Source organism: Silurus aristotelis, assembly GCF_946808225.1.
Source record: "Silurus aristotelis genome assembly, chromosome: 1".
Lineage (NCBI taxonomy): Eukaryota > Metazoa > Chordata > Actinopteri > Siluriformes > Siluridae > Silurus > Silurus aristotelis.
Genome location: NC_139574.1, coordinates 22,718,090 through 22,737,386, shown reverse-complemented (window position 1 = coordinate 22,737,386; position 19,297 = coordinate 22,718,090). Strand labels below are relative to the sequence as shown.

The window sequence follows — 19,297 nt, the reverse complement described above, 5'->3', positions numbered from 1 at the left end:
CCTGTTTATTTAATTTATTTTTGTATTTGTCTTCTTGTTACACCTAATTATCTGGTTGGACAGGTAAACCCGGATCCCAGATGAAGGGTGGAGTGAGGGAGGGAAATGTACTCAGAGCTGGCCACTGACAGTGCTGCTCTACTGGGATACACTACAGGTGAGTCTACCTTTTACAATCAACAGATAAAGGAGAACTGAGAGAAACAGAGAGAGTGGGGAAAGGACCTCCAGTGATCTCACCTCCAAAGTTTCTTCACCTCACACGTGCAGTATGAAGTCTGTCTGGGCATTGGTTTTATTTGCAACCTGTGCAATGCTGCTTGTAGCCTTTCAGGCTATAAAGCAGGAGAGGAATATTCGCAGAACAAGAAAAGAAATTTTTCAGAATACTGAGGACGTGAAGTTAATGGAGGAAAAAATCGTGACTTCCAAATTGACACTACAGAAACTAAGCAAAGAGTTGGATCCATTGGACAAACTGCAAAAGCGGCTGAAAAAGATGATGGACATGGCAATAAAAGAGACAGAAAATCATGAGCAAACTTTGAACAGTTGCCAAATTAAGAAGGTAAAAAAAAAGTTGTGGTGTGTAATTACTTATGTTGTAAGTTATATAAAATATATATATTCAGATAGGCAATATAGCATATATTAGTGCTTCAGGTTTGAGTCTTCTGTGATATGTACTAAGAATAAACATGAGTTTTGTCTTCTTATGTGTGTGTATATATGTATTTCTGTTACTGTATTATATAATATATACATATTCTATACTGATTTATAATCTCAGAGCAATGAAAAATATTTCAGAGGTGCCAGTCGTTTATTTACTTCTGTAATGTATTGCCTTATTTAAAATGACCTTTGAACTGACAGCTTTAACTGACAAGCACAAGGGCAAATATGTATGTTGGTGGCTTTTGTTATATGCATAAAGGGAAGTACATTTGCATGCATGCTGATGTCTGAACATTCACTTTCTGTGTCACAGTGTTTCACACACAAGCCTGCTGCTCAGTGACAAATTTAATTGCAGCATGTGAAATAAATTTTGCAGCTAAAATAAACAACACAGTCTTACGGCATTTCTTTATATAGTCATGAAATGTAATCTATTAATTAAGTCATGGACACGAATTTCCCTCTTTTTTTGTGACACTCAGCACGAGTGGCTCCATCTGGCTATGTCTCTATAGCATCTGAGGCTGAGGATCATGGGTAATGCTGACAAAGATGCCAAATGTAAACTTTTTTCCTACTTTTTATCAGAGAATAAGACAGAAAATATAGGGTTAGGGTTATACTGTAATAAATGTGTGTCTCTAATTAACACAGTCTCCTCAATTAACTGGGAGAATATATTTACTGCATTTTGACTGGAAGGAACCACTGATGATGGTTTATAATAGTGAGATTAAAAAAAAAAGAGAAAAGAAAAACAGTACAGCGTCTGTGGTACCCAGTGCCAGAAATACTTCCTATTGAAATAGATCGCATGGAAAGATGTGCTCAGTGACATGGAAAAAAGAGGGAATTCGTGTTCATAAACACAAATCTATAGATTACATTTTGTGACTATATCACAAAATGCCTTGAGAGCATTCTCAAAAGATGCATGAGGCAGTATTGAGTTTCAATCCAATGAAGAAGACAGTTGATGGACCCTTTCTTACACTGGACTTTAAATTTAGAGGTGTTGGTTCAGATATTCAGTCCCCTCTAATGGTATTAGTACAGTAAGATCAAACCACAAAACAATAAGCTAAATAGCAGTACATGTCTCGAAAGCATCATAAAAGCATCAGTTATGAGCATGATGTAGTTATGAAACCAAATATTAAGTCCTATTTATTTTAACTAGGTTGAAGTGTATCTGTGTTATACTTTTTGCTCACCTAAAATATTGCTGGTAAACAAAGGTACAGCATTTAGAAATAAAAGCTGAATTTCTTATTGATCATCTCATATGCTTTTTTATCCGTTATTGAGTGTATAGAAACAAAATATTCTAAATGTTCTATTTCTAAATATTTGGAGTGGACTATATGTAAAGCTGCTTTGTCTTTAGGAAAATTCTAGAATACATAAAGGAACATATTATGGGTTTGTTGATTTCAGCCTCAAATGCTGGAAGTTCTACATTACTTGTAGAATGTGAATGAGCCATGAGACCTTGTGAGCCTATTAAAAGACTTTTATTATAGCAAAGATGAATAATTCCTGCTTATCCCTTTTCATCTTTCTTCTCACTTTAGACAGATGTTGAGCAGGAGAAATCAGAATTGTCTTCATCAGTCGATATTCTAAAGAGTAAGATAGACTTATTTTTTTTGTCAGTTGTATATTGTATATTGTACAGTAATTAAGTATAAATACCTTTATTAATTATTTAAATAAAAGTAGATGTTTTTTCTTTTTTTTTTTACATACTCTCTATTTATTTAGCAAGTCAGAATGTTGAGATGCAGGGAATGCAGGAGGAGATTCAGCGTTTAAAGCAAAAGATCCTGGAAAGAGATTCAATGATCTGTACATATGTGGATGCAAAACAGGAAAAGGGAAGGTGAGAGCTGGGCAAACGATTCATGACATTATCAGATGCACTGAAAAGTTAAAATAGCATGGAATGTTTATTATTATTATTTATTTGTTCACTTTATTTCTCTCTCTCTCTCTCTCTCTCTCTCTCTCTCTCTCTCTCTCTCTCTCTCTCTCTATGTATATATATATATACATACTGTAATTATAAAAAATAGTAGTACCATGTAATTATTTGGTAATCCTGTTGTAATCGTGATCATTTGATTATTGGCCATATACAAATTGTTGTGAAATTAATAATTTGCTTTATTTTAACAGGAAATTGTGTGCGGACATAAAGGCTGCCCGCAAGCAATAGCAAGGACTGAGGAAATTGTACTAAAACATATGTTGTTTTTCATTCCCACAGCTTACACATCCATCACCTTAGGAATAAAAATGTATTGTTTTTGTTACATTTTGAATGGTTGTATAATGTACTTGAGACTAAGCAGATGTGAGTAGACAGCTCATAAGACAAGAGTTATTGCCAATTCTAATAAACAGCAATACATTTTTACAGAACTCAATTTAAAGTGTGGGAGTCACTCATAGATACACCCACAACTATCCATAAATACTATGTAAACATTTACTTGTACAGTATGTTTTATTCAATATTAAAGACCACTGGATAAACAAATAGATTTTTTATTTGAATTAGCCAATTAAAAAGGCTGGGCAAATATTATGCATCCATTCATCCATCCTTCCATCCATCCATGAAGCCTCCATCCAGCATTATTCCAGAGTAATCCAGAGTATCCTGGATGAATATAGCTTGATCTGTACATATGAATGTGTTTCAGATTCAGTAATGGCAAACATATGTTTTAGAAAATAAAATTGCAAACACACACACCAAACACACGCACGCACACACACACACACACACACACACACACACACACACACACACACACACACACACACACACACACACACACACACACACATATAAATATACACACTGGGGGAAAAATGATTTGATCCCCATCTTATTTTATGAGTTTGCCCCCTTAAAATAAAATTAACAGAGAGAAGCAGAATATATATATATTACAAAAAACATAAAAAGAACTTTAAAGAAAGGTTATAAATTAATTTGTAATTGATCAACTGAAGTAAGTATTTGATCCCCTACCAAACACACCCAAATTAGTCCTGTCTCTTTAAAAAAGAACAGCTAATATCAACTCATTATGTGAATAAAATACACTTGTCACAGAATCAACCTCTTTCATTCAAACCTCTCCACCACCATGGGCAAGACCAAAGAGCTGTCAAAGGATGTCAGGGACAAGATTGTAGACCTGCACAAGGCTGAAATGGGCTCCAAGACTATCAGCAAGAAGCTTGGTGGAAAAGAGACCACTTAGAAAGGTGAGAATTCAGCCCATAATTACACGGGAGATGTTTGTTAATGATCTTAAGGGAGCCTGGACCACAATCATCAAGAAAACCATTGGTAACACACCAAGGTCCTTCTGCTTAAGAATGCACATGAACAGGCCCGTCTGAAGTTTGCCAATGAACACCTGAATAAATCAGAGAAGGCTTGGGAGAATGCGATGTGGTCATTTAAGAAAAAAATGTAGCTCTTTGGCATTAACTCAATTTGCTTTGTTTGAAGGCAGAGAAATGCTGAATATGACTCCAAAAACACAAACCCCACTCTCAAACATGAAGGAGGAAACATTCCTTCACAACATGAACGGAGCCATGATAACCTCCTGGACTCAGCCAGAATGCTAAAGATGGGTCATGGACGGGTCTTCCAGCATGTCCATTCCATACAATCTAAGGATCTTGTAGCCCATTTAGGCCTTCTGCAGGTCTTCAATCCTGTCCCTGACGTCCTTTGACAGCTCTTTGGTCTTGCCCATGGTGGTGGAGAGGCAAAACATTGACCAACAGAGGAGAAGATTCTGTGACAGGTGTTTTTTTTTATACACATAACGAGTTGATATTAGGAGTTCTTTCCAAAAAGGACAGGACTAATTTGGATCTGTGGGTGTCAGAATTCTTGCCGGTTGGTTTTTATTGATAGATGATTTCTAAAATTAAGATTTGTTAAAATGAAGATTAAGGACCAAGTTATTTTATGCTAGCTAATCTATTGTGTAACCAGCCACTGAGTTACAAAACAAATAGCGAATACCATGTCAAAAGATTTATTTATTATGTCACTATGTAAAGGCAATTCTGAACCCATGCAATCCAAATTGAACCCATTAATAATTCATTGCTAGGTGATTACTACGTACAGAGACAATGCTGAACATAATTGTACCCCATTTATTCACAAATCTGTATCCAGGTATTTATCATTAATTATAGATATGAAGCTTCATAAAACACCCAGCAGTGGAGATTATTGCTAGTACATTACTTTCTTGTGGTTGCTGTTCAGAGAAAAGGGCATTTTGAGAGGCGTGTTTGGAAGTAGGCTATTTTCTGTTAAAACAAAGGGTGTTTTTGTATGCTTTTCCCTTACACGTCTACAATTGTAGCTTCCTGCCTGTCAAACAGGTTTCCAAAGATAGCTTGATCTTTGTAATCACAGTCTCCTACCTGTGAGCATATCCAGCTTTTGACTGAATACTTATTGTAAACACAGGTAAAGGACGTGACTGATGAGAGAACATTAACAACATTTAATTACCATATACACTCTTGTTTTTTATTATATAATACTGTTTTTTTTATATATATATATATATATATATATATATATATATATATATATATATATATATATATATATGTGTATATATATATATATATATATATATATATATATATATATATATATATATATATATATATATATATATATATATATATATATATATAATGTCATGCACACCATCAGCATTAGGAATTACATGCAGATCCCACTACATGGGCTAATAAGTAAATATTGCACTATTATTTTTGATGTCAAACAATTAGACTTGAATAAGATGACAGAGGCGTAAGTTAAATTATTTATTCAACTTTAAACCTGGTCAAAGTAAACAATTACAAATATTAGACAAAAATGATCATTTAAAACCTAGCATTGTTTATCAAACGAGAGAGACACTTTGTGTCAGTAGGGAAAAAGAGAAAAGACAATGGCCAAACCCCAGAGGAAACAAATCAAAAAAGGCCTACTTCATACTTACATTTTATTTTATTTTATTTAAATTTTTCTTCAATTTAATGAGGTGTTTCACAAAAGTGAAATGTTTTTCAGGTTACAGATAAGACTGAATGTGTAAATGTTTAACTTCTCAGTACATTGCAACCGTAGCTTACATTCAACGCCATTCTCCATCTTTGTGTTTTCCCAGTTCCTTTTTCACCTGGAAAGTGAGGTTGTGGGAGGAGTTTAATAAACAAGAGCAGATTCTCAGTACCTTTGTTGAAATATCTTGTGAACAGATATCTTTTGTATCACACTCATATGTGCTTGTTGAACATCCCTCTTGATATTTAGGCTGTAATAATAACCTGCTTTCTTCTGCAAAGTTTTTCTAGATGTTGTAGTGTGGTTGTAAGAATTTTTTCATTCAGTCATGGTTTAATTTGGTTTAGGTCAAGTATCTGTTCAGGCCATTTGAGTTCTTCCACCATAGCGCACAAGCATACTGTCATGCTGCAACATGTTTAAAGCCCCTTAGTAATTGTAATGCTACAAGAAATATCCTGCTTCCAACTTTGTATGAGCAGTTTGGGAAGGAACAACATATGGAGGTGATGGTCAGGTGTCTACATTTGCTATATAATGTACTGTAAATAGCCTGATGGCTGTTTGCTGCATTACTTTCATATACTGTACTGTATTTACACCCAAACATTCACCTCTGAGAACTAGACCAAAATGCACTTTGGTCTGAGATGAAGTAGTAAGAGTGGACTTGGAATAATTCATGGTAAAAATCTTTTGAAAATGTGCTATTTGCAAAAACCTTCTACTCCGATGTTTAAAATCAAAACAGGTTTAGGGTTCAAACTTTATCTAGCCCACATGAGAAACATTGTCTTTTCCCATGATGAGTTCAATTACAAACCTACAGTACATTGCTTGTTTTGTGGTTGCAACTTATATAGATTCAGGGAAAAAATTACTGCATGTATACTTCTACAGTACATAAATCTAAAAAGATACTACAAGTGACATATATATATCAATAAAGCATATATAGAAATACAATTATACAAATATAGTAAGTCACATATACATACATTACAGCACAGTGAAATCCTTTCTTTGCATATCCCAGCTTGTTAAGAAGGTTTATAAGAAAGGTTTGTTTGTGAAGGTTTATTGCAGTGCTGTTTAAAAGATTTATAACCTTTGCTGATAAATGGCCAGGCTCTTTCTGCTCAGTTCTTTGGAGTAAAGTTGTCTCTCTTCTTCCAGAACTCTGCGCAGTGCCTCCCTACGCACCTTTTAAAACATGACAGATAAAGCAGAGTAGTTAATCTCTTTATCTACTCGTAAGCACTGATTGGAGATTTTAAAACGTATAGATTTTTGAGGGGAGATTTTAGAAGTTATTTTATGTACTATATTAGTATAAACAGGATTGCTTATATAATGAATAGAACATATCTGGCAAATGACCAGGTTCTTCTCTTTGACATTCTCTGCCTACCAGTATGAGGGCAGCACGACCCAACCTAGCGTCTTTGGCGAGCTCCAGATGTAACAAGGACTTGGCAAAACCAGTTTGGGTGGGTTCTTCAAATACTGATCCGTGCGTAACATAACTGCTCCTTGAAACAGATAAACCAGTTTTATGAGGATTGTGAGCAGATGGCAAAAAGGAAAAATATTTGCATATCAAAAGCTGTAAATCTGTTTTAGGCTTCCTTGTTATATAATTTAGAGAAGATTTGGTAGGATAATTAAGCAAAAAAAAAAAACAAAAGCAGAAATTAATTATTTGATATTGCATATTTCATCAAGTAGAGCTACCATATAAGTAAGATAAATAATTATAAATACAGCTCAACTCTTACTACACATTACACACTTCACACTTTTTTCCAACAGTGGAACAGGACCATCAGGGAACCGGTAATGAGGAAATATGATACAGGTAATAACATTTTTTACAAAAGCAGTGAATTAGTAATGACATGATGGCATGTGGAAAACTAGTACAAACATATTTATAAACTACAAAACAATAGCAAAACAGAAAATGTCACAAAAAAAACAAAAACACAACAAATTTGGAAACATGACGGCTAACCCCCACAAACAGACCGCAGCTCAGGAGAGGAAATGTAGTCTTTGTTGATTAAACATGCCCACTGACAGATTCAAATTCAGATTTTCTTATTCAAATTTTATTTGTCACATACACATTCTAACAGAGTATGACATGTAGTAAAATGCTTTTATATAAAGCATAAATATAGAGTATACAAATAAGATATATATATATATAGATATATGTGTGTGTGTGTGTGTGTGTGTGTGTGTGTATACACATTTAGTTTTTAAAGTGTTTCTAGGTTTGTTGTTATGCCACTAAACTAATCTAGGGCTAATCTAATCTACACACACACACACACACACACACACACACACACACACACACACACACACACACACACACACACACACACACACACTGTCATTGTTGGGGTGACAACAAATGATGAAAACAAACCTTTCTAGTTGATCAAGTCTGTGTGCCATTTTCTAGAAAAGAAAGAAGACAGTGGTGATAAGTGTAAAAATATTTTCTGTAAGCCGAATATTCACTGGTCACATTTTATCAGACAAGAAAAATGTGTAATAATTACCTCTATTCTGTCTTCTTTCAGTACAGCAGAATTCCTAAAGACTGTTCGGTTTAAGCAGCCATTTCAACAATAATGAGCTTCTTACGATACAAAAACATTTTGATGCTTCAGGTCCTTTAACCGTCGAGGGTTTTAGAAGGTAACTATGGAAGCTTTCAGTTAGGTTGTTAAGGTAACGTGTTCTGGTCATGTGATTTCAACACCATGTGCAGTTGAGTGATTCAGGGCTAATGTTTCAGCTCACGAACAAAGGCCGACTCATTCGGCTCCAAAAACAGCTTTTGGATTTGCATATTTTTCATGTTCCCAAATAATTACACAGAATTATAAAATGTTTGTTATGTGTAATCACACTGTAGTTCACTCTGAAGTGATGTCTCGGGTGCACAGATAGTGAGTCAAACACACAAGTTAGTTAGCTGTGGAAAATAAAAACCATTCACTAAAAGCAGGATTGTTATCGCACTGAACTAAAGGAAAAGCTTTTAGATTATCATAATTATATACCAGTAAACAATATATTACAGCGATCAATTCAATTTGTATAGCGATTTTACCAATGGACATTGTGCCAAAGTAGCTTAACAGAGATGATGAGGTTATAAAATTGGAATGTATATGTTAGTATCTAAACTTATAGATCTAAACTCATAAAAACATTTCTAACATATACATTTCAATTTTATAACCTGACTCAAAAGGGAACGTTATCTTGGTGACACCAAATGTTCATTCATTATAGTTGAATCATTGTTGATGTGTTCTGTGCAGTTATGGGTCCTTAATGCAAAACTGTCTAAGCAAAGCAAAGTCCTAAGCCATTGTAGGAGACTGTTGATATTAATGAAATTACAATTAATTATAGTACAAATCCATCCTCATAGTTTTTGTTGTGCTCAGTAACTTAATGGATTTTTGGGCTGTTCAAGTGGAACCATCCTCAGCTGCACTGCATGTCCAATAGAAAATAACTCCATCCAGAGGTGGCGGATCAGGTGGATCTCAGGAGAGAGAGAGAGAGAGAGAGAGAGAGAGAGAGAGAGAGAGAGCACTAAAGACACTATATAGTGTATCAATGGTCACAATGGTCAAACGCGCCCCATCACACAGCTGCGTTTTGTTTACAGACCGCTGGTCGCTGATCTTTGCTTATGATCGTGTCAGTGTTTTCACGGTATTTTACTGCATGGCTCATAGATTCACAGAAAACACGCGTCTCTACAATTCCCTCCAACACCTCCGATAACAAGTCTAATCTGACCTTCACTCATACACTAGACACTTCCCCTAGTTTCACTCTGAACGCAATTTACCTACATTACTATTAAAACTTGTGTCAGCTGAGCGTCATTGTCAAATGATCAAATGTGAAGTAAGCGCATGGAGTTAGTTTCTTTTTTAAAGCTGATGACACCCCGCACCCCTTCCCCCCGGGTCTTTATGGAGCTAGTGATAGTGAAAGCTGGATTGCTGAATTGAAACTCTCCCCTCCGTCTCCAGGAAGTTCGAGCAGCGGTCATTCGCGTCTTTTACATCATTCAAAGTCACCCGCACCCTGTTGGGTTTCCAGCTTCGTTAGATCGTCGGGAGAAATCAAAATTTATACCCATACGAAGAAAATACTATAGGGTTTAGTTACCGATTCCATCTGTAACACGGAGGTCAGTGTGCATATTCTAGACTCCGACTCATGCCTGTTCATAGAACGCGCTAGTCAGAGAATGTTGCCAGATCCGTTATTTTTTAAATAAGCGCGTGCCAGGTTTCGTGATTAACCCTGACAGAGCTTTATTATGTTGCGACGCTGCTTCCAAGCCGCGTTGAGGTTCATTCCTCATTGGCCTGCAATGTATCAGGATGTTGTCTCTCAGCAGACTGTGGGTAAAAGCCTGGAGATCTGGCAAACAGCGCACTGGAACACGCGAGGCCTGTCGGTAAGTTCATCATGTTTCCTGTCCAATCAGCTTCAATCCTCTTCTTCTTCTTTCAGCTTCTCCCATTAGGGGTCGCCACAGCGGAACACCCTGTCCTCTACATCTGTCTCTTTCACACCAACCACCTGCATGTCTTCCCTCACCACATCCATAAACCTCCTCATTGACCTTCTTCTTTTCCTCCTTCCTGGTGGCTCCATCCTCAGCATTCTCCTACTGATATACTGTACCCCATGATATTATCCCTCCTCTGCACATGTCCAAACCATCTCAATCTCACCTCCCTCACATTGTCTCCAAAACGTACTACATGTGCTGTCCCTCTAATAAACTCATTTCTAATCCTGTCCATCCTCATCACTCCCAACAAAAACCTCAACATCTTCAGCTCTGCTACCTCCAGCTCTGCCTCCTGTCTTCTACTCAATGCCACTGTCTCTAAACCATACAACATCTCAGGTCTCACCACAGTCCTATAAACTTTCCCTTTCACTCCTGCAGATACTCTTCTATCACAATCAGCTACAATCCTAAGGACCGTTTTCTAGTCACGTGATACCTACTAACATACATAGGTACAATATATATATATACATACATACATATATATATATATATGTGTGTGTGTGTGTGTGTGTGTGTGTGTGTGTGTGTGTGTGTGTGTGTGTGTGTGTACACCGTATTTTCTGGACTATAAGCCGCTACTTTTTTCCCAAGTTTTGAACCCCGCGGCTTAAACAACGAAGCGGCTAATTTATGGATTTTTCCGGGGTTTTTTCCGGTTTCACAAACTTCAAGCCAAAAAACTGAACCCCATAACATTAGACCAATGAAATTGCCAAAAGGGTTCAGGTAAACCAATTAAACTCTTTATATTAAATCGCGCTCCCACTGAATCAGGCCGCACCACATCATAAATATGGATGAGGTTCCTGTGACGTTTGACTGCTGCTCACTCGGACTGTCAAGTCAAGTCAAGAAGCTTTTATTGGTATTTCAACCATATACTGTATAGCTGATGCAGTACACAGTGAAATGAAACAACGTTCCCCCAGAACCCAGGTGCTACATAAAACAACATAAAACAACAATCACAGAAACAGAAAAACACAGGGCCAAGAACTAGTAGAAAGATCCTCGCCACATAAAGTGCATGTGTGCAACTGGTGCAAACAGTGCAAAAGACAACACAAGACAGTGCAAGACAATACACAAAATACAAAATAGCTCTGCGAGTAAACCTGTCGTAACAAAATAAACCTGTCGTAACAAAGTAGAATTTGTTACGACAAGAAAAGCGAATCATTCTTCACGCTAAAAACAACCGGGCATGAAAAAACGCACTTCAGCTGTGTTCTGAGCTGCACGGCATCGGTAGAAAAGCTTCACCAATGGTGATTTTTAAACGCACGACGATGCCAAAGGAAAAACTCGCAAGAGAAATTGTTGTGAAAGGAAGGAGGAAGACAGTAAACAATGACTTTCTTGGTAGGCTACTGTTTAGATACACGCAGTGTTACATACACTTTCTCCATTAAAGCCTGTGTAAAGTTCATTAGTTTCAGTGTAGACAGTGTATAAGTGCGGCTTATTTATGTTTAAAATGACTGATATATATATATATATATATATATACAGTGAGGAAAATAAGTATTTGAACACCCTGCTATTTTGCAAGTTCTCCCACTTGGAAATCATGGAGGGGTCTGAAATTGTCATCGTAGGTGCATGTCCACTGTGAGAGACATAATCTAAAAAAAGAAAATCCAGAAATCACAATGTATGATTTTTAAAGTATTTATTTGTATGATACAGCTGCAAATAAGTATTTGAACACCTGAGAAAGTCAATGTTAATATTTGGTACAGTAGCCTTTGTTTGCAATTACAGAGGGCAAACGTTTCCTGTAGTTTTTCACCAGGTTTGCACACACTGCAGGAGGGATTTTGGCCCACTCCTCCACACAGATCTTCTCTAGATCAGTCAGGTTTCTGGCCTGTCGCTGAGAAACAAAGGAAGTTTGAGCTCCCTCCAAAGATTCTCTATTGGGTTTAGGTCTGGAGACTGGTTATGCCACGCCAGAACCTTGATATGCTTCTTACAGAGCCACTCCTTGGTTATCCTGGCTGTGTGCTTCGGGTCATTGTCATGTTGGAAGACCCAGCCTCGACCCATCTTCAATGCTCTAACTGAGGGAAGGAGGTTGTTCCCCAAAATCTCGCAATACATGGCCCCGGTCATCCTCTCCTTAATACAGTGCAGTCGCCCTGTCCCATGTGCAGAAAAACACCCCCAAAGCATGATGCTACCACCCCCATGCTTCACAGTAGGGATGGTGTTCTTTGGATGGTACTCATCATTCTTCTTCCTCCAAACACGTTTAGTGAAATTCTGACCCAAAAGTTATATTTTGGTCTCATCTGACCACATGACTTTCTCCCATGACTCCTCCGGATCATCAAAATGGTCATTGGCAAACTTAAGACGGGCCTGGACATGTGCTGGTTTAAGCAGGGGAACCTTACGTGCCATGCATGATTTCAAACCATGACGTCTTAGTGTATTACCAACAGTAACCTTGGAAACGGTGGTCGCAGATCTTTTCAGGTCATTGACCAGCTCCTCCCGTGTAGTTCTGGGTTGATTTCTCACCTTCCTTAGGATCATTGAGACCCCACGAGGTGAGATCTTGCATTGAGCCCCAGTCCGAGGGAGATTGACAGTCATGTTTAGCTCCTTCCATTTTCTAATGATTGCTCCAACAGTGGACCTTTTTTCACCAAGCTGCTTGGCAATTTCCCCGTAGCCCTTTCCAGACTTGTGGAGGTGTACAATTTTGTCTCTAGTGTCTTTGGACAGTTCTTTGGTCTTGGCCATGTTAGTAGTTGGATTCTTACTGATTGTATGGGGTGGACAGGTGTATTTATGCAGCCAACGACCTCAAACAGGTGCATCTAATTTAGGATAATAAATGTAGTGGAGGTGGACATTTTAAAGGCAGACTAACAGGTCTTTGAGGGTCAGAATTCTAGCTGATAGACAGGTGTTCAAATACTTATTTGCAGCTGTATCATACAAATAAATAGTTTAAAAATCATACATGGTGATTTCTGGATTTTTTTTTTTAGATTATGTCTCTTACAGTGGACATGCACCTACGATGACAATTTCAGACCCCCCAATGATTTCTAAGTGGGAGAACTTGCAAAGTAGCAGGGTGTTCAAATACTTATTTTCCTCACTGTATATTATAATTCTACTGGAACAGAAAAGCAACAGTTGTCAATCATAGTGAGTTTGTGAAATGTTTGTGAATTTATTGGACCTGTAATGGACAAACAGATCTATGTAGAAAAATGCAAATAAAATAATTTTTAAGCGAATAAATATGATTAACAGACACAGAATGTCCTGCTCAACCAAGAAACATTTCTTCAAAACGAAACAGTAAAATGTCAGTGCTGAAGAGCGAGTAACATGCACGAAATGGCATGATCTGTCATGTTTAAACCTTTTTTAGAGTACTTATAGTATTATTATTATTATTATTATTATTATTATTATTATTATTATTATTATTATTATTATGTATTCTGTGCAGATAGTACAAGTTCTCTGATTGGCAAAATGCTTCATATATAACACTGTCTGACTTTCATCTCTTTACCCAGAAGATGTCACTGTGGCCCTTCAATGTAAAGTCACGGGACTTCAGCCAGCCCAACGCATCCTGGAGTGCAGAGATGCAGGACGTTTATAATCGGTATAATGCACTGTGTGAAGCCGAAACTGAAAAAAGTGGGAAGACGGGGACTTGGCGCAAGCTGCCCAGTTACAACCGCTCTCTCAAATATGTTAGAGGTGTGCGATAAGGAATTTGTTTCTTTTGTAGCAAATTGTGTCCATTTTTGCTCATGAAAGCTTAATGTCATATTGAATTCTGTTATATTCCACTAGCCCTGTTTTATTTAAGAAAATCATTTACAAGTGCTTCCATTTATGCTTTACTTTACTTCTTGTACAGAAAATATGTCAGATTGTTAAAAACTTTGGACCAAAGAAGAAAAAAACATTGAAATCAACTGGCTGTTCCTTGAGCCAATCCATATTTTTCAGCTGCTTTTTAGTTAGACCTGTCTCTTATTTAGAAATGTTATGAAATAAATTAAGACACATAATAAAAGAAAACATATAATATATCTTTTCTTTTAAATACTTTAAGAAAATATGCTTCTACTTTGCTCCTTGTGCTATATTAATAGAAACAAAAAATTGCAATACTTTGCAGTTTGTTTGAATAGTTTAGTTGTATTTAACATTTAGGCAGATCTTTATTAGGCCATTATGGGTAAGAAATGTGATAAAGTGTGTATACCACCATGATCATATGAATTTTGTTTAATTAAGACTCTATTCGAATGTGTAATTGGATGTATAAAAAAATACAGTATTTAAAATTCAAGGTTTACATTAAACATCACCATATCAGCAATGCCAGGGATTATATTACCATTTACCTTTGTATAAATATACCATGTAAATTGTAAATAAACGTAAGAACTTAAAATACTTGTTACATTACCACATGTGGCAAAACATAATAGTTTGTACTGTAAAGCAATTAGGAAATCAGTCAGAAAAAGGATTTAGTATACAGTTTATTTTACACTACATGTACACTTTGTCATAGGCATAACAGAGTGAGTGGCCGTGTACACTATACATACTACTACTGTACTGCATGTAATTGTAGTAAAACTGTCTCTATATAAAACTACTCTCATAATTCTAATTAAAAAAAGACCATTTAAATGTAATACAGCCAACATTGTACAACACACTATTGTTACATTTACATGAACTACACACACACATTTCAGCACTTTCAGGCCGAGCAGTCTCTTCGCCTTCATATATATTCTTGTGTGTGGTTTTGCACTGTGATCCTACTTTAATAAAATTGCTCACACAAGCATTCCGTGCTATACACACTTCATGCAATTTGTTGTCGAATTGTTCTGCTCCTCACAGTGTTGTGTAATGCCTTAAAATGCATAACAGCAACATAATATTTCTGTTTGTTTTTCGATCTGGTAGGCGGCGTATGCCTGAGTAAAATGATCCAGTCTAAATCCAGACTCTTCACAAGAAACATTAAAGATCTAGGGGCAGCGTTCGAGTATGTGGTTTTTTTTAACCAACAGGAGAAGAGATGTGTGTGTGTGTTTCAACCTGGACATTTACTGGAGGGGCCTCCTGGGTGAGCAAACGCTGCACTGAACATATTATATTACACATATTATACATTCTATAATTGATGATGATCAATGATTTTAGCAAAGATGTGTCTAACTAAAACTTTCAGCACTAAATGACAAAGTGAGGCCTAAACCTATAATACCCAAAATAGGACACTGAATGGAAAAATAACCTGTACTCCTGTTAGTGAGAGAAGGGGAAAGTCCCTTCAGCAAAGGAAGTGGTGTAAAAGTGATTTCCTGTGCCACAGACATTTGCACGGTGGAGCAATCGCCACCATGATCGATACAGTGACAGGGACTCTTGCTGGTTACCTGGCTGGGCCTGTTATGACTGCCAACCTCAATATCAACTATCGCAGGTATACAGAATCTATTACCTTAAAGGTGCAAACTCACTTCAAAATACACAGAGTTTAGTAGGTGTTTTAAAGTCTTGCATGTTTCTAAATAAATATGCTAGACTTGTCGAACCATGGGATTTCTGCTTGAGTCTTTCAACTCAAACTTGTTTCCACATTATCTCTCACCAAAAAAAAAAAAAAAGGTCATATACTGCAACCTGCATTACAAAATCACATTTTAAATATCTATAATAGAATACTAATTTTACTCATCACAGTAATTATTTGTGCTACCAACTAAAACAAACATTTTTGCACTATTATGGGGAGCTTAATATGATTCCACTCCTAACAGTCTTACTAACCAACACTTCTTGTCTGTTTTCAATACACAGTCCAGTACCACTGGGTAGTGTAGTTGTGCTTTACAGTGCTCTGGATCGTGTCGAAGGCAAGAAAATCTTTGTATCCTGTAGAGTGACCAGTACTGATGAATCCAAATTACACACCGAGGCTACAGGTAGATATTCCATATGTTTAAAACTAATAATAATATTAGACTAGCCTAAATATTATTGATCATAGTCTAGCTATGGTTTGTAAAACCCATTATAATAGCAATATGGATATATGAATAGCAATATGGCCATGTGCAATTGTGTGCATTCTGCTGAATCTTCAAAGGATAAATAATGCACCTGCTCTGAGTGAGCTCACTTGGCACAACGGAAAAATATAGACTCACTGAACACTACTAGGAGCAGTATACTATAGCTGGATCGGGCCTTCCTTTGCTCTCAGAATAGTTTTACATTCTTCATGGCATTTACTTTTAAAGGTGTTCCTTTGGTGCTTTGGTCCAGGTTGAGATGATTGCATCAGACAATTCTTGCAGATTTTTCAGGTACAGGGCTGCTCAGTGTTCAATGTGCGTATATTCTTAGTAAGTCAACCTATTCTTAAAACAGTAATTAACAGTAATTTGATCTTTTTTCAATTTTTGCTTTTGGGTTTTGCAGTGCACCGACTGATTTTATTACTGATTGGATAAACTATTTAAATATGGTAATTGATCCAATCACATCAATTTTTCTATGTTTTGCTCCTTGAAGTATATTTTAAGGGTAATTCTGGCATACAAATGAGTAACAAGGAAGTCTAGTTGTAAGCATTGGTATCCTCCTTGGGTTTTACGTGTTGCCTCTAGTGGTATACTTTGGTATATGTTTTATCCTGTAAGGTAGTGACGTAGACCTGTTGGAGTAAGACAGCACATGGAAAACAGCTGTAAATCCCGTGGAAATATTTTTGCTGAAAACTAGATTGTTGAAACACTGAGGGTGAACATTGCTCACTATAGAATTTCTTTTCATGTAAAAATCCGTAAAATCACTGTGCCTTTCTCTCTCTTTCTTTACAGCTTTATTCATAACATTAAAAATGGGATATTTGTTTGGATCTTAATCCTTAAGCCGATTATCATCCGCTGAAGACACTCTGTGTGTGTGTGTGTGTGTGTGTGTGTGTGTGTGTGTGTGTGTGTGTGTGTGTGTGTGTGTGTGGATGTGTGTGTGGATGTACAGAACTGTTTACTGTCTTAGACTCACCAGACTCACCAGTTATTTGCTCTACCTCTCGTTATGTATTCACAACTGCTATGTTTTATTTATAAATTTTTTTAAATAATGCTTAGTATTCACCTTTGGGGCATTATTTTAATAGGGCTTTGAATGGGTTTAAACATACCGCAAGTATTAGCAACAATAACATGCATTATGTTTTTTAACATAGTAAGATGGCCACTAACATAACCTTGATAACTTGCAAATAAGAAGGTATTCATGTGTGCATGCAGTTATAATAAAACAAAACTACAGTATTGTATTTGAATATATGAATGAATAAATATGTGGATTTTTGTGAGTTCATCTTTTATTTGCAATAAAGATTTTCTGAGCTGTATGTGTACATTTATTTATTTCGCAAAATCGAGTAAATGTTTATCTGTTGGATATTATGAGCTAATATATATATATATATATATAATATGTGGTCCTAAAATGTTATGTAGGCTGTTATAAAGCACCCCTGCTTTAAACATCTGCCCATTGAAACTTGTTAATTTTGTGCATAACAATTCTAAAGTAACTTCTAAATGGCAAATTAGTCCAAAGTACAGTAAAAGTAAGAGCAAAGTGTGAGAAAACTAATACTACACTATCAGAAAATAATTAGTTGTATAAGTCAATGAAGAAGAGTGATCCTTTTGACAAGTAAAGTGCTTGTGTGCTAATTAATTCTGCTCTATTATATACTGTAGAAATAGTTTTTAACTAGGCACCTCACGTAACTTGTCCCCCCTCCTCCTCCATTTATTATTCCAGTAAAAAGATCTTAATGATATCACAGCATTACGGTAATGAGTGACACGCTGTCCACATCTAAAGGAGAAACATTCATATGGTGAGAAAAACTGTGGTCTCAACTCACTGAATGACAAAGTCATTCAATGCAACCCATTCAGTATATATTAGAATACGGTGATGCCACTTTAGTCTGTAGCATCAGGTTTTATTAGGTACCAAATATAGTATCTGTCTAAGGAACATCATCTATGAAAGACATTTTGTCAAGCATTTCTTTGTTATGCAGTATATGAACCATGAAATCCCATAGAGGAATAGAGTAAACTAGGAATACGGTCCAAAACTGCTAAATCTGCTTCATTCAGGCCTGTTCTATACAGTTGAATCATTTTTAGATCTCAGTCCCTTACTGGTCTGTGTATGTGTTTGCATGTATGAGTGTGTGGTTGAGACTGTCCCCATGCTCTCCAGTGGGCCCCTCGTCTCTTTCTCTATGTAGGACACACATAGTAAGCAATTTCTCTCTCTCTCACTTTCTCTCTCTGCATGTTTGTGTGAGTTTGTGTTTTGGGAGAGAATAAGGTGGGCTCTGGTCAGGTTGGCTCTCCATCATGGCTTCTGTGGTGCACTGAAGCGAAGATCCACGATGCCATTTTTTCCATTTGAGGTATTAACGGTAAAAAACACACACACACGCACACACACACACACACACACACACACACACACACACACACACACACACACACACACACACACACTCTGTCACATAGCCTTTCTCTTTGCTACTCACATGATATTTGTAGTTTTTTAGTATTTAAAATGCTAATAATCAAATTAGTGCATAAATTACTCTATCTCGTTATTATTGTTATTTCTTTCACTGAAAAAAATCTGTTAACCCAAATGAATCTGTAACCTCATAACATGTCCATCTCATTAGAAAAAAAAAAAAAACATTTGTTACATGAAATTGTTACATGAAATTTGTAAAGTAGATATCATTT

General features: G+C 36.4%; 2 protein-coding genes and 1 long non-coding RNA gene across 4 annotated transcripts; 2 read left to right on the top strand and 1 right to left on the bottom strand.

Moving 5' to 3' along the window:
• The first annotated feature begins 109 nt into the window (after window positions 1-109).
• On the top strand, window positions 110-3,223 carry LOC310738083 (uncharacterized protein). The gene is made up of 4 exons (XM_083563031.1): window positions 110-568; window positions 2,256-2,310; window positions 2,446-2,563; window positions 2,860-3,223. Exons 1-4 carry the CDS (start codon window positions 272-274, stop codon window positions 2,897-2,899), a joined length of 510 nt encoding a protein of 169 aa, XP_083419157.1. The 5' UTR covers window positions 110-271; the 3' UTR covers window positions 2,900-3,223.
• A 3,654-nt stretch (window positions 3,224-6,877) lies between these two features.
• On the bottom strand, window positions 6,878-8,825 carry LOC310732773. The gene is made up of 4 exons (XR_014535546.1): window positions 8,389-8,825; window positions 8,253-8,284; window positions 7,227-7,347; window positions 6,878-7,018 (listed from the first exon to the last, which is right to left on the bottom strand). It is a non-coding gene; the product is annotated as an uncharacterized lncRNA (long non-coding RNA).
• Window positions 8,826-9,827: 1,002 nt separating this feature from the next.
• On the top strand, window positions 9,828-17,886 carry them4 (thioesterase superfamily member 4). Of its 2 annotated transcripts, none has more exons than XM_083553416.1 (6): window positions 9,828-10,322; window positions 13,997-14,183; window positions 15,420-15,582; window positions 15,832-15,942; window positions 16,320-16,444; window positions 17,345-17,886. In XM_083553416.1, exons 1-6 carry the CDS (start codon window positions 10,182-10,184, stop codon window positions 17,386-17,388), a joined length of 771 nt encoding a protein of 256 aa, XP_083409542.1. In that variant the 5' UTR covers window positions 9,828-10,181; the 3' UTR covers window positions 17,389-17,886. The 2 variants fall into 2 exon arrangements, with proteins under 2 accessions (XP_083409542.1, XP_083409541.1); XM_083553415.1 differs by having other exon boundaries at window positions 13,994-14,183.
• The last annotated feature ends 1,411 nt before the right edge of the window (window positions 17,887-19,297 follow it).